We start from the raw sequence: 15,955 nt of genomic DNA on the forward strand, positions 1-15,955 counted from the left end.
GAGGGCTGAATTGTGTTAATGAAAGATTCAAATGGTGAAGACCTAACCTCCAGTGCCTCAGAATGGAACTGCATTTGGAGAGAAGTCCTTTAAATGTGTGAGTTAATTAAAATGAAGCCATTAGAGTGGGTCCTCATCCCATCTGACTGGTGTCCTTATAAGAGGAGGAAATTGGGACACAAAGTTACACTAGGATATGTGTGCACAGAGGAAAGACCATGTGAGGACAGAGCAAGAAGGCGGCCATCTACAGGCCAAGGAGAGAGGCCTCAGAGGGAAACCCAAGCTGTGGACACCAACTATGGACACCTTGATCTTAGACTTCCAGCCTCTGGAACTGTGAAAAAAATGTATGTGTGTTGTTGAAGCCTCCAGTCTGTGGTGCAGGTGATGGCAGCCCTAGCAAACTAATGTATCCCTGCTATGTATCTTGAGACCATGCGTGTGAGGATGTTGCACACTCAACTCCGTGTGTGAGACCTGCATACACAACACTCCTGGGCTTGTATCTCCAGGAGAAGTGGGGCTGCACTGAAGTGGAGACAAGAGGTGGATGGAGAAGCAATCCCGATACAAGCCCCGAGCATATGGGAAGTGAGCAAAAATGATGCTTCCGAGGGAGTTCACATTTCACTGTAGAAGCCAAAGAGGCACAAACAGCATTAGAAATAACACACAGAGGGAAAATCCCTTTAAATATCAATTCCACAGACTGCCTTCACTGACCCCACGGAAAATTGTCTCCCATAATTCCCTGGTCTTCTCCTTCATGATACCTGCTATAATTATTGTTTAATTAAGTTCCTGCCTAAAGTGATCTGCTAGAGAATAAGCACATGAGGGTGGAGACTGTGTCTTGACTTGTGCAGCATCTTGTTCACCACCACTTGGCACATCCTTGTGGATCAAATGAATGAACACTTTCAGCAACCACTAGCAAAGATGATACTAAAAGAGCTTAATTAAGCTGATGAATGACTTAATGAACAAATAAGTCAATGACGTGAACCAATAATTGAGCATTCACTGGATGTTTTGTCTCAAATTCATCTTAAATGATTTCTAAATTCAGTTCCAATTAGATTTCATGACAGTGATCACTCAGGAGGAGATCACTCTTCTGGAGTAATTTGGTAATTGCTCTTTTCTCCTGGACTCTTCAGTTTTAGGTAAAGTCAGATGGCTTGTGAATCATTTGGCAAATATGCAAAAGAATATGCATTCATTCAGTTCAGTTCAGTTCAGTCGCTCAGTCGTGTCTGACTCTTTGCTACCCCATGGACTGCAGCACATCAGGCTTCCCTGTCCATCACCAACTCCTAGAGCTTGCTCAAACTCATGTCCATCAGGTCAGTGATGCCATCCAACCGTCTCATCCTCTGTCATCCCCGTCTCCTCCTGCCTTCAATCTTTCCCAGCATCAGGGTCTTTTCCAATGAGTCAGTTCTTCGCATCAGGTGGCCAAAGTATTGGAGTTTCAGCTTCAGCATCAGTCCTTCCAATGAATATGCATTCAGATGTATAACACATATACATACACATATATATTCCACACATCACCACTGATTTCATGTTTGGTTCAACCTAAGACTCTGATGATAAAACCTCACGGGGCAGAGTCCCAGTCCACACATCCCCCCCCAGTCCAATCTGAAAGACTCATGTACTCAATACGCAACAAGATTCATAGATGAGACTTCTGGTTGTCTTTCACTTTGGGGTAACATGGGGTTATTTTGAGTTCTAAGTCATGAAAAAATGCAGGTTCCACAATTCAGAGGCTTCACATCCTTGATTGAGGATCACATTTTTATTCAGGCTGGACCATTTTTATTCAGTCTTAGCACCAGTCTCCAAACCAAGTCTGAGAGTACCAGGAGGGGAGATTTCTAAGGACCAATAATTCATTACATAGCTCTTAAAGATAAACTATAACTCTTCCCAGGTTTTAGTGAACTAGTTCAAATACTACAACCGTCTTTATTGGAAAATCTCCAATATTCTGTCTGGAAAAATCAGCAATTCAGGTATAAATAACCCAACAGGGAAAGCCCAATTTTATTTCAGTATTTACATTGTAGTCAGTTTCCACTTCTGGCTAAAGGTTTGAATTTCCCATCTGGGAAGCTCCTAAAGGCCCAGGTGGCATGGAGGAAGATGCTCCATCTTTATCTTCTTTCCTTCTTTGGTTGGCGTCTGGGTGCCATGATAATTATCAGGCCTTTGGATTATCTTCTTGAAATGGTCGCCTGAATCGCAGGTCTGGGTTTGATACAAGAGAAGAGATGTTAGCACAGATGCACACTGCCCCATATCTCCAAGGGAAAGACCAAAGTGGCTTTCAGGATCCCACAGCTTCTCAGGCTTTCCCTGCCTCCACCTTCTAAGTTTCTTCAACTTTCCCCCTTGAATTCCCACCATTGGAGGTATCAGAAATGCTATTCCAAAAAGATGAGTGGGTTTATTTGTTTGTCTGTTTCCTCCCCAATATTCATTCCCCTTCTGGCATCAGTCACAGGTTTTCTTTGGAAAACTACCTTTCTCCAGTCTCTCAGTCCCTGTGGTCTCTATGTTGTACCGCCTATATCTAAAGATGAGGCCTGTGACTCAGATCTGGCCAATGAAGTCATCACAGTCTCTTGGTCACAGCAACTGATTCATGGATGAGTACATCACCCAATCAGATCAAATGAAACATAAAGAGAATTCTGGGTCTCCTGACCACTAGACTTGAATCTGAGAAGATACAGGAAGCTAATAAAGTTGTCTTGTAATTATCAAGAGGTCATTTGAGAAAGGAGATAACATGGAGAAGAATTGAACAGAAAGAAACCAGGTCTTGTGACATCCTGTGAGTCCGTGCTTCTGGGCATGCCTAAGGCAAGAAGTATTCTCAAGTTTTTGCTGAAGCCAGCTTGGGCCAGTTCTTATAACTGAATGACTGAATCTAGGAGCAGTTTTGACCCTCTGTCTTGGGATCTATCATCTGGATGAATCAGACCTTCTTCGGTGCCGGTCAGGTACTCACCTAGAGCAGCATCATGTTGCCTGACACGCAGAGGGCCCCATTGCTAAAAAAGAAGAAAACAAGAAATCTCATCACTAGAAAATTGTGTAGACCTCAGATCCTTTGCATAGATGATAAGACTTGCAAGCCCCACCATTTTAAATTTAAGAAGTAACAGATTAAGGTCAAGATTCAGTCACAGAAATATCACACATGTTCTGTTTTCATTTAATCTTTCATTTCACAGATATTTATTGAACATTTACAACACGCCAGGTAATATATTAGGACCTGTGGCTGCAAAGGTACAGTCATGGTCCCTGCCTTGATAGGATTTTGAGCTGGGCCTCTAAGTCCCTTACCCATATCATGCTGATGGTATTAATTTGTACAGACAATAAACAACATGGCAGTCTCTTCAGACAAGATCATAACTTCTAAAAGTAGTAGCATTTGAATTAACATGGGTTTACTGTTTATCCACATTTTCTAGGATACCAGTGAAGTCAGTGCAGGCTTTGGTACTGGAGCAGGGTTCTAGAGATCTCTCAAACCTTTTTGGTAAGAATAAAATTCGCAAAACCTTTTTAAGAACATGATATGGCAATATATGTTAACATTATCATGCATATGCCTGAGGAAAATAAAACACTCACATACAAACACTATAACATAAATGTTTCATTACACATTGTCTTTAGTATTAAAAAAAACTGGGAACAACCCAAATGTCCAAGTATGTACAAACCAAAAGAATGTCTGAGATACAGTATTAAGAAGGGAGAGGGGAAATTATGTGTAAAATATAGCCCATTTTTGTAATGAATAAATAAACAAGAACGTTAGTAGATGTGTGGATGTGCACAGATGCCTGGGGGAAAGATCTGAAAGACTATACACTGAAGCATTAACCTAGTGGGGTGAGATTTCAAGGCATTTTTCATCCCAGTGGGACACACTTCTGTATGGTTGGGTAATGGAAGGATGCGTGCAAGGTCCAGGAGGGAAGGGCCTTATTGTGTTACCATGATATTACCATGATATTACATTACCTAGAACATGGGTAGGCATAGAATATGGTGAATGCATACTATATTTTAAAATAAAAATAAAGAAATGTTAAAACACAGAAAGTGAAGGGCCCAGATGTGATTCTAGCTCCTGATGCACTTTTCACAGGAGGGCACACCCATGTCACAGGGATCCCAAGGCAGCCTGCAGCCTCACCTCCAAATCTCTCCTTTCCAGCGTAAATAAAGTGGGGTTTGCTCTCTTCTCCATACCTTGCAGCTTGATCAACTTATCTATCAGGAACATTTTGTCTTTGCCCTCCTGCCAAGAAGGAAAACAAAACCAAAAATATGGTGAGTGAATGATGGTGTGGGGTTGAGAAGCAAATGATAGAAAGGTTGATTTTTAGGCAGGTAGGGTCCTGGATGGGCTTCCCTGGTAGATCAGCTGGTAAAGAATCCACCTGCAATGCAGGAGACCCCAGTTTGGTTCCTGGACTGGGAAGATTCCCCGGAGAAGGGATAGGCTACCCACTCCAGTATTCTTGGGCTTCCCTGGTGGCTCAGACAGTCAAGAATCCACCTGCAATGTGGGAGACATGGGTTTGATCCCTGAGTTGGGAAGATCCCCTTGAGGAGACACGGCAACCCACTCCAGTATTCTTGCCTGGAGAATTCCCATGGACAGAGGAGCCTGGCAGGCTACAATCAATGGGGTCGCAAGGAGTCGGATGCAACTGAGCGACTAAGCACAGCACAGCACAGGGTCCTGGACCCTGTGGAGGCTGGAAACCGCTGTCATGTTTACTACTGATGAGAGAAAAGTAACATCTCACAGCAAAACCAAATTAACCCCCATAGCCTTCCTAAACTGTTATAGTCTCCTCTAAAGCAATATCCTAGCAGGCTGAGTAGTAGCTTTCTCTAGTCTGCTGTGAGAAGCAACCTACACATCATTGTCAGAGGGCCCAGGACAAATGGTTTATAGTATCCCTCCTCTTGGCATGCCCTTTGCCCTGGAGCACCCTCTGGGCGCCCAGCATTGCCTGGATCTGCCCTGTCCTTCCGCTGAGAATGTCAAAGCTTATAGCTCTGCATTGAACATCAAATATATTTCATTTGTTAAAGTTATCTGTGTTAGGGTGTCCCTGGTGGCTCAGTGATAAAGAATTCACCTGCCAATGCAGGAGATGCAGGTTCAATCCTCGATCTGGGAATATCCCACATGCCATGGAGTAACTAAGCCCACGCGCCACAACTACTGAGCCTGTGCTCTAGAGCCTGGTGAGAGAGTCAATTCCTAGGAAGGTTGATAAGAAGTCCAGGGGTCCCCAAGGAGAGAGGGGTCAAGGAGGAAGAAAGGACAAACTTTTTTCCTCTACATTCCTTCAGTTCAGTTCAGTTCAGTTGCTCAGTTGTGTCCGACTCTTTGTGACCCCAGGCCTCCCTGTCCATCACCAACTCCTGGAGTCTACCCAAACTCATGTCCATCGAGTCGGTGATGCCATCCAACCATTTCATCCTCTGTGGTCCCCTTCTCCTCCTACCCCCAATCTTTCCCAGCATCAGGGTCTTTTCCAGTGAGTCAGCTCTTCGCATCAGGTGGCCAAAGCATTGGAGTTTCAGCTTCAACATCAGTCCTTCCAGTGAACACCCAGGACTGATCTCCTTTAGGATGGACTGGTTGGATCTCCTTGCAGTCCAAGGGACTCTCAAGAGTCTTCTCCAACACCACAGTTCAAAAGCATCAATTCTTCGGCACTCAGCTTTCTTTATAGTCCAACTCTCACACCCATACATGACCAATGGAAAAACCATAGCCTTGACTAGATGGACCTTTGTTGACAAAGTAATGTCTCTGCTTTTTAATATGCTATCTAGGTTGGTCATAACTTTCCTTCCAAGGAGTAAGCGTCTTTTAATTTCATGGCTGCAATTACCATATGCAGTGATTTTGGAGCCCCTAAAAATAAAGTCAGCCACTGTTTCCACTGTTTCCCCATCTATTTGCCATATAACAATAATGTATCCTGCTTGAAGGCAGTCTCTGGAAAAAACCTTCTGGCTAATCCTGTTTTCTTAAAATGTAAATTATGGGAGTGGGTCTAGTAAGGTCTTTACAACCTCCAGACATTCTTTTGATTCACTGTAATAAGTAATTATAAAAAGTATATAACTCCATTGCTAACACTAGCGGGGGGGCACTCTTTCTGCCCCCTTCTGATGTCTATGTCAGAAGCTTTTTATATCCCTTTTATACTTTAATAAAACTCTATTACACAAAAGCTCTGAGTGATCAAGCCTTATCTCTGGCCCCGGATTGAATTCTCCTCTGGAGGCCAAAAATCCTAGCATCTTTTGTGGTTCAGCAACAACCTTTCACTGGGAATCACAAAAAGAGAACCCACCGCAATGAGAAGCCCATACGCAAGAGGATAGCCCCTGCTTGCTGCAACTAGAGAAAATTCCACACATCAATGATGACCCAGCACAGCCATAAATAAATAAATATATAAAAATTTTTTAAATTTGTCTGTGTTAATGAAGTAGACCCTGACAAATAATTCCTGAATTGGGAAAGAGAACAAAGGAATGGGGTATGTCTTCCTCAGGAGGGGGAATCACTTTCCTGGAGTCTATTACAGATAAGAGAGTGCTGAGGTGAGCTAGCAAGCACCACTCATGGTCTGTCCAGTCTAGGTCAATCCTATTTTCCATGCTCTTGTTTCTTCCTAAACTTTCACCCACTAATTTTAGCATCCACCAGTAGATCTTGCTTGCAACAATTATTGCTATGGTATTTGGTTCATAATGACCTTCTAGTTCCCTCATTCCTTCTACATTTAGTAACTGAAATTCTTCCGTAAGAAAGAGCTGTCCATGGTAATTGGTATTTTTAACAAGTTCCCCAGCTGTCTTGGATGTGGCCAACTTGTTTGAAAATCTCTGGTCTGTAGCAACTGTTTGCATATACCAGTGTGAATTAGAATTACCTGGAGAGATTGCAAGACTACAAACGCACAGGCTTTGCCCAACAGAATTTTGACTCAGGAGTCAATGCTGCACTGTAGCTGAGAGCATAAACTTTGGAGCTGCCTGATTCAAATCCCACTATTACTAGCCCTGTGACTTTGGGTAGGTTGCTTCACTCTATAAGAATCCATTTCCTTAATTTTAAAATAGAGGTAAAGAAATGAATGTGCTATAGAGTGAGTAGTAAAAATTAAATAAGAATCTTTGTTCACCACTTAGCACAATGGCACGCATCAATAAGCGCTCAACAAAATGTTATCTGTTGCCACTATTGCCTGGAGGAGGGAAGGGTAATAAGAATTTGCATTTTTAACAAGGAACCAGGGGGTTTTGGCACAGAATATCATACTTTGAGAAGGACAGTTCCTGAGCCTATTCCCTGTCTCTTTGAGTTCTTTTAGAGACAGCAACCCCATCTTTGTGGCCCACATTCCAGGCAAGACTCCCAAGCAGGCAGGTCTGCATGATGCTTATGGTGCCTTCCTGAAATGATGTCAGCCCAGTAACTCCTGAGTTTACCTGACACTACTCTTACAACAGAAAGCTTTAACATCAAATCCCTCCCACGTTGAAATCTTCATAAGACTTGCCCCAAACATTCAATGTTGCATCAGAAAACTATGGGTAATGCTTCTGGGGATAGGTGGGATAGCTAACTAACCCATCAAAAATACTAAGATCCTTGCATCTGGTCCCATCACTTCATAGCAAATAGAAGGTGAAAAAGTGGAAACAGTGACAGATTTCATTTTCTTGGGCTCCAAAATGACTGTGGATGTTGGCTGCAGCCATGAAATTAAAAGATGCTTGCTCCTTGGAAGGAAAGCTATGACAAATCTAGCATGTGTGCAGGCTCAGTTGTGACTGACTCTGTGTAATCCTATGGACCATAGCCCACCAGGCTCCTCTGTCCATGGGATTCTCCAGGCAAGACTACTGGAGTGGGTTGCCATTCCCTCCTCCAGGGGATCTTCCTGACCCAGGGATTGAACCTCGATCTCTTATGTCTCTCCTGCATTGGCAGGCAGGTTCTTTACCACTACAGCCAGCTGGGAAGCCCCAAGACAAACTTAGACAGCATATTAAAAAGCAGAGACATCATTTTGCCAACAAAGGTCCACATAGTCAAAGTTATGGTTTTTCTAGTAATCATGTATAGATGTGAGATGTGAGAGTTGGACCATGAAGAAGGCTGAGCCCCTAAGAACTGATGCTTTCAAATTGTGGTGCTGGAGAAGACTCTTGAGAGTCCCTTGGATCACAAGTCTTCTTGCAAACCAGCCAGTCCTAAAGGAAAATCAACCCTGAATATTCATTGGAAGGACTGATGCTGAAGTTTAAGCTCCAATACTTTGGCCACCTGGTATGAAAAGCCAACTCATTGGAAAAGACCCTGATGCTGGGAAAGATTGAAGGCAAAAGGAGAAGAGAGCAGCAGAAGATGAGATGGTTAGAGAGCATCAGTGAGTCAATAGACAAGAATCTGAGCAAACCCCAGGAGATAGTGAAAGGCAGGGAAGCCTAGTGTGCTGCAGTTCATGGGGTTGCAAGGAGTAGGACACAACTTATTGACTGGCCAACATCAACAACTAACTAATGCTCTTTCTTTACGATACAAAATGTGCCAACTCAAGTGATCTGAAGCCCCAAAGGTTCAAGCAGATAGACTCCAATAGTGTCCTGCTTCTTCCTCATGTTTTCAGACATAAGTGCTCATGTCACAGTTACGTTGGTATTTAGAAGAAAGGGGAACTAGCCCAGTAGCAATGACCATCTCTCTGTGTCCAGACTTTGATCTCTAAATACCATTTGATCAGGACTCCTTGAAGAAATGCCTAATTCCTATTCTGAGACAGGAAATGAACAATCTGAGTCCAGACCATCTTATCTTTCCAGAGAACAAGGAAGCAACCAAAGGCTCCCGGGATCATGTCAAAAGAACTGAGGAGCTAATTCAAAAGGATTTCCTCTAGCAAAGGATGAGACTATTTTAAGCACAAACAAATGATTACAGTTGAAAGATGCCAACATACACTTAAATCTATGAACTCATAATGATAAATTCTCATTGGCCACATTTGGAGGTTCTAGGTTTAGTGAGTCGAATAATGTCTCCCTTTTTAAAAGATATGTTTAAGTTATTTCATTCTAACCCCACCACCTGTGAATATAGCTTTATTGGAAATAGAGTCTTTGCAGATATAATTAATATAAAGGTTTTTTTTTTTTCATATGAGATCATCATGGATGAGGATGAACCTTAAATTCAATGAGAAGTCCTTAGACAAGGAAGAGAAACAGACAAAGAGAGAAAAAGACCCTGTGAAGATGAACACAGAGATGGGAGTTACTAAGTTCCAAGCCAAGAAAAACAAAGGTTAGTCAGCAGCCACCAGAAAAAATGCGAGAGGTAGGGAGGAAACTCTTGCTCTGAGCTTCAGAAGGAAGCAACCCTGCTGACAACTTGGCTTTGGACTTCCAGCCTCCAGAACTGTGAGGCAATACATCTCTGTCATTTTAAGCTGCCACATTTGTGGTACTTTGCTTTGCAGCCCTAGCAAACGAATACACTGGAGGACCAAATCATCATTTTGAAAACAGGTGAATAAAGGGAGTCATGTATTTAATCTCATCTTTCCTCTCCTGAAGGTATTTGAAGGTGCTCTAACAGTTGATGAGTAAAAATTCTTCTTTTATAGAAGAATTCCAGCTAATAAATTGCAGAAGACATTCTAGAATTAGAGTACCACTATTTTGCAATCCCTAATGAAATAAAATTGGAGAAGGAAATGGCAATCCACTCCAGTGTTCTTGCCTGGAGAATCCCAGGGGTGGGGGAGCCTGGTAGGCTGCCATCTATGGGGTTGCACAGAGTCGGACATGACTGAGGTGACTTAGCAGCAGCAATGAAATAAATGGACACTGAATAAAAAGGTGTGTGAGCATGCTGAGTCACTTCGGTCGTGTCTGACTCTTTTCGACCCTATGGACTATACTCATCATAGGCTGCTAAATCCATTAGGTGAAAGACTGCTGGGAAGCTTTATGATATGGATGGGTTAGCTGACCAAGCATGGACCCACTGATCATTCTTAACATAACAAAAAAGGAGACAATCAGACATTTTATGTTATGAGGTAATGCTATGAGAAATATTTACTTAAAGTATCACCTATGAATTATTCTGGCTAAAAAGTTTAGTCCGGACTTAGTCAGGTCTCTAAATTTCACCGTTAGTTTACAGGAAAAAAAAAAAAAACCTATTAAACACCACTGCAGGGTTGAAAATCAGATATATCCAGAATGAGGGAACTACTGCATGACAAATGACCTGGTTTCTTCAACAATAAGTGGCAAGAGAAGAGGGAGGCGAGAACAGTTAGAGCTTGAAAGAAACGTTAAAGACACATCAACCAAATGCAACATGTGACACTTTTCCAGATTTTTTACTTGAGTAATCCTGCTGTAAAAAGACATTAACTGGACAACTGGGGAAATTTGGCCTTTGACTGACTATAAGATGATAGTAAGGAATTATTAATTTTTTTAGGTGTGATGATTGGTACTGTGGTTATGTTTTTTAAAAGTATATGGAAGAGTCTATAGATAAAGTGATATAAAGGCCAGGATTTGCTTGAAAATAATCCAGAGATTTACAGCAAAGGGACAGTGTAGAGGACATAAGAGTACACAAATGTTGATGGTGGTCAGGGCTGGGTGGTGGGAAGGTTCATTCTAATATCCTCTATATTGGATGATGTTTGAAAATTTTCATTACAGAATGTTAAAGGTGGGGAGGGTAACAAAGGGGTCCAATGGGACTTACATTAATGATCTGTTCATGGAGCAGTCTTATCATAATCTTCCTTCCCTCTGTGATCTGCCAGTAAAGGTAAGTGATGATTCTGGAAGAGAAGCAAAGAAAGAATGGCAGATGCTATCTTCAATGCTTTGCAGGCTCCTAATTTCAACTGGGTACATAGGAACTCATATATTTGCTTACAGATGGATGTTGGCCCAGCCAGTGTTCCTGCAAAGTTATATCTGGGTGACTTAGAGGTTAACTTCATTATAGCAATAGTTCTCAGGATTCTACACATAAATCACCTGAGAGGTGGAGAAAAGACTCCTGCCATGGGCCCTCCTCAGATTAATTAATTGAGCTTTTTTGAGCACGAGGGCAGGCATCAGTATATTTTCTTTTTATATCTTTATTGAGGCATGGTTGACATACTATAAAATGTACTCATTTTGAGTGTAATTCAATGAGTTTTAGGTAATTCATATAGTTATGCAAACTTTACCCCAATCTAGTTTTACTTTAACTTTTTTAATTGAGATAGAAATGACATATAACATTGAGTAAGCTCCAGGTGTTGATTTGACACATTTATATATTGCAATATGATTACCACCATAGTGTTAGCTAACACTCCCTCATGTCACATGATTATTATTTCTTTTTCTGTGGTGAAAACATTTAACAGTATTTTTATTATTATTTATTTATTTGGGGGCTTCCCTGGTGGCTCAGTGGTAAAGAGTCCGCTGGTCAAGCAGGAGACCTGGGTTCAATCCCTGGATCCAGACAATCCCCTGGGGAAGGAAATTGCAACCCACTCCAGTATTCTTGTCTGGGAAACCCATGGACAGAGAAGCCTGATGGGCTACCATCCCTGGGGTCACAAAAGAGTCAGACACAACTTAGAGACTAAACAACAACAAACAACAACAAATTTATTTATTTTTGGCTGTGTTAGGTCTTGGTTGCTGCACAAAGCCTTTCTCTCTAGTTGCAGTGCACGAGCTTCTCATTGCAATGGCTTCTCATTGCAGAGTACAGATTTCAGTAGTTGTAGTCCATAGGCTTAGTTGCCCCAAGGCATTTGGAATGTTCCCACACCAGGGATCAAACGTGTGTCCCCTGAATTGGCAGGCAGATTCCCAACCACTGGACCACCAGGGAAGTCTTTAACAGTATTTGTAACTTATTTTATTTATTTATTTTTTGGCCGCATCGCTTGGCTTGTGGGATTTCAGTTCTCAGACCAGGGATTGAACCTGGGCATAGCAGTGAAAGCCCAGAATTCATACCACTAGGCCACCAGGGAACTCCCAAGCAGTATTTTTTCAGTGTATATGATTCTAATGTGTAGCCAGAGTTTGTGAATCTGGACAGTGCTATTCAAATTTCCCTGTGATACAGATTTCCTGGGATTTTTTTAAAAATGCAGATGCTATAGGTCAGGGTAGGGTCTGAGAGTTTGCATTTCTCACAAGCTTCCCAGGTAATTAGAAGTTTGGAAGAGCAAGACAGAACTTCCGATTTTGAGCAAGGAGGCCAAAGCCAAACCAGTGTTGGGAGGGAGAGCATGACCAAGAGCTAGGAGACCCAGGTTCCAGCCTCCTCTACAATAAATAGACTCTACAGCCTCAGAATTATCCCTGTCTCTGCAAGTCTTATCACTTCCACTGTAAAATCCAGGGGTCACTCAACAATTGGCATCAGCTGGCTCCGCTAGTCTGTGCTGCTGAATTGTGTCTCTATATGAAGACAGACAAGTTCAGCCATCAGAATTTGGCTTCCAAAGAGGAGCAGCCGTCAGCAGACCAACTGTTCCTGCAGGAAAATGAGTCCAGTCTTGGCAGACCTTCCGCTTTTCCACAAGAAGTTAGAAATCATTTTAAAATTTGAAAATGAAAGTACACTAACCCATATATCAATAACGCCCAACCCACTTTAAGATAGTCACAGCCTCAGAAAGAATCACATAGTGATTTCCCTAAGCATTCTCACACCCAGTTTTTTTCTTTTTGTTTTCATGTTAATTCTTAAGAGGGAGCCAGAGCAGCTGTTCCTTTCTTCATAAAATGGACCTCAAAAAAGGACAAGATATTAAATAACTTCTAGAAAAACGCCATATGCCACGCTGCAGTCTTCGCCTTCCCACCAAACACGGGCCCTGCCCAAGCCTAGCTGCCCGCATGCTGAGTTGATAGGGTGTTTCTCCCTCGAGTTTTCCAAAGAACCCGGCTTACAAGACAATGAGGGTGAGGATGAAGAAGAAGTGCACGCTCCCGATGAGGTTCTGGTAGATCCAAACGACCCACAGGTAGCTGGGCCTGTTACCCAGGGTGTCGATCCAGCTGTAGATGGACTCGATGAAGAAGGGCAGACCTCGAAACGGACCGCAGTCAGCGGAAGGTTTCAATCTGATAAAACAAGGGACAGGGAAGCGTATCTAGTGCCAGGCTCAGGTATAGCTTTTCTAGAATAGCCCGGTCCTTCCTGGGCTCTTAACCAGTGATCCTCACCTGCTCCACCCATACCCCCTTCCAAAGGAAACCCTCTCGCTCACAGGCCCGGCCGGTGTGTTTCGTACTCATGACCTGTATTCTGAGGACCAGCTTTTGGACAGCAGTGTCACTTGATCCGACTGTCACCAATCCAAAGACCGGGCTGTGACCTCAGCCATGTCCTGGCACAAAGAAATGAACTGGGGCAATAGGACTCTCTTCCTTAGGAACTTGAACTAAGAAATACGAAGAGGGGAGGCTGTAATCTAGGGCAGCTAGAGCTGTAATAATGGCCACATGAAGTCAGTTGTGAACAAGCAGAGACTAGAAGGCACCAAGAACTGGTTAGGAAGAGAGAAGAGAGAGCCAACACGGTGAGACAACTGAGAACATCACGTAACAGAGGGGCGTGCCCTGAAGCTGCCAAGTTCCCGTTCTACAAATGTCCTAAAAAATCAACTCCCTTGTGCATTCATTTGCTCATTCATTTGACAAAGGCCCACTGCACTTGTAACTGAGGCAGAAGATAGATGGGCTCCAGGCTAGACATTTACAACTAGCCTCCTGTTTATATTTCTCGAGGCAAGACATAGATAGACTCCAGGTGAGTCATTTACACTCAGCCTTCTGTTTACACATCCAGATAGAAATAACAACAGGAACAGGATAAATAGCTGGACTTTGTCTCCAGTGGACACTTTAAGAGAACAATAATGGTAAGGGCTGGAAAAGAAAATGGCAACCCAACTCCAGTCCTCTCACCTGGAGAATCCCCACGGATGGAGGAGCCTGGCAGGCTACAGAGTCCATGGGGTCCCAAAAGAGTTGGACATGACTGAAGCGACTTAGCACTCACGCAATGGAAAAGGCAGAGAGGAGCTGAGTTTTGCCCAGATGAAAAATAAAGAGATCATATTTTCTCATTCTTGAGGTCAAGGAGACCTCCCCAACTATACATCTGCAGAAGGCTCCTTGGGGTTAAAAAGGAGGGGGTACCACCCCATAATAGGTGATGCCAAGCCTCCCACAGGCCTTTGTGCTAGAATCCATCTTGGCTAAAAGGTGTGCACGCAGGTTGGAGAAAGTTCCCAGGGCAGGTAAGGTGTGGAAAAACAAGATAATTGGCCAAAGATAAACAAAGACCCAGAAAAAATGCCCTAGATAAATGATTTAACCTCCTCTTTACCAGAGGAAGCTCGCACCCTTTCTCTCCGTGTGTATATCTCTGCCTTGCCTTTCTCTTAAATTGAAAAAACCGTTTCTCTGTGTGCTTTCCCACTTACTGTACTGCATCTCTTATAATAAACTTTGTACAGTTTGTTTTTGTAGAAAAAAACTGTGTTTTTACAGTTTTTGCCTCCTTAAACCATTCTTGCTTTCAAGCACGGCAAGAGCCAGGGGAACTTTGCTTCTAGCCTCTAGCCCTTGCTGGTCTAGCAGCTAGGATTCCTGCTTTTCACCCAGATTCCTGCTTTTCACCCAGGCTGAGTGAAGTTGCTCAGTCATGTCCGACTCTTTGCAACCCCGTGGACTGTAACTCACCAGGCTCCTCTGTCCATGGGATTCTCCAGGCAAGAATACTGGAGTGGGTTGCCATTCCCTTCTCCAGGGGATCTTCCTGACCCAGGGATCGAACCCAGGTCTCTCGCATTGCAGGCAGACGCTTTAACCTCTGAGCCACCAGGGAAGCCTTCACCCAGGCTACCCAGGTTCAATTCCTGGGCAGGGAACTACGATCCTGCTTCAAGCCACCACTCACTGCTGTCTCCTTGAGATCAGTAGCAGGCACTGTGCTAGATACTAAGCCCTGGCGAGGCCACAGTAAACAGGACAGACATGATATCTGCCCTCCCAGGTTCTAATGGGAAAGATGGTCAAGCAGTGAGGGTACAATTAAACAAAGATTCAAAGGCATTTCTGGCGTGAACTAGGAAATGAAGAAAGGAAACCGCCTTGAGAGAAAGGGAGGAGGAGGGAACGCACAGAAGATGGGGATGGTCATGAAGGTCAGATCTTCAACAGGACTTTTGAGCTGAGAGAGGAAAGAAGGTCAAGCAAAGAGAGCAGGGAGAGTGCTTCAAAGAGATGACCCTGAACAGACTGAGAGGTTGGGGAAGGATGGAGCCATGGGAAGTGAGGTTGGAGGGGTAAGAGGGAGCCTGACCAGACGGGGCCTTTCAGTTCATTAGAGGACGTTCTGTTCTCTTTGTGGAGACCAGGCTTCTCCCCAGCTGGGAACCTACAGGACTTGGAGGAAGCGAGGGGTCTGTGCCATTCAAGACGGGGCACCTGACAGGTGGCGACCAAACTTGGATGTATTCTTCCCTTGGTCATAGCATCTGTTGGTTACCAAGGGAACTTGGGCTAAACACTGAATGAAGCATGTCTTTTTATTCTGATCTGTACCATCTGGGGCCTTACTAATGCTAGAGAGACTGCCTTTCCCAGGGCTAGCCTACAAAGCACGTCTTTCATATGCAAACCAATGAGTCCAGAGCCCACATCCCACCCCACCTCCTCTCTCAAGCTCTCACACTCTGGGCCATTGTTCCTCTGCCCCCACCACCCCAGCGCCAGGTACCAGACAACCCCAGATGGCCCCTACACC

At 43.6% G+C, this 15,955-nt stretch overlaps 1 protein-coding gene across 2 annotated transcripts in view; it reads right to left on the reverse strand.

Moving 5' to 3' along the window:
• Positions 1-2,030: 2,030 nt before the first annotated feature.
• TMC5 (transmembrane channel like 5) overlaps positions 2,031-15,955 on the reverse strand; it is a 98,244-nt gene continuing 84,319 nt past the window's right edge. For both annotated transcript variants that reach the window (XM_081560817.1, XM_081560818.1), the window contains 5 exons: positions 13,090-13,263; positions 10,877-10,955; positions 4,235-4,339; positions 3,029-3,071; positions 2,031-2,262 (listed from right to left, as the gene is read on the reverse strand). In XM_081560817.1, the coding sequence (XP_081416943.1) occupies positions 2,216-2,262; positions 3,029-3,071; positions 4,235-4,339; positions 10,877-10,955; positions 13,090-13,263 (448 nt within the window). In that variant the 3' untranslated portion in view covers positions 2,031-2,215. The remainder of the gene's footprint in view (positions 2,263-3,028; positions 3,072-4,234; positions 4,340-10,876; positions 10,956-13,089; positions 13,264-15,955) is intronic.

The sequence above is a fragment of the Giraffa tippelskirchi genome, chromosome 13 (assembly GCF_054371585.1).
Source record: "Giraffa tippelskirchi isolate mGirTip1 chromosome 13, T2T-mGirTip1v1.2.pri, whole genome shotgun sequence".
NCBI lineage: Eukaryota > Metazoa > Chordata > Mammalia > Artiodactyla > Giraffidae > Giraffa > Giraffa tippelskirchi.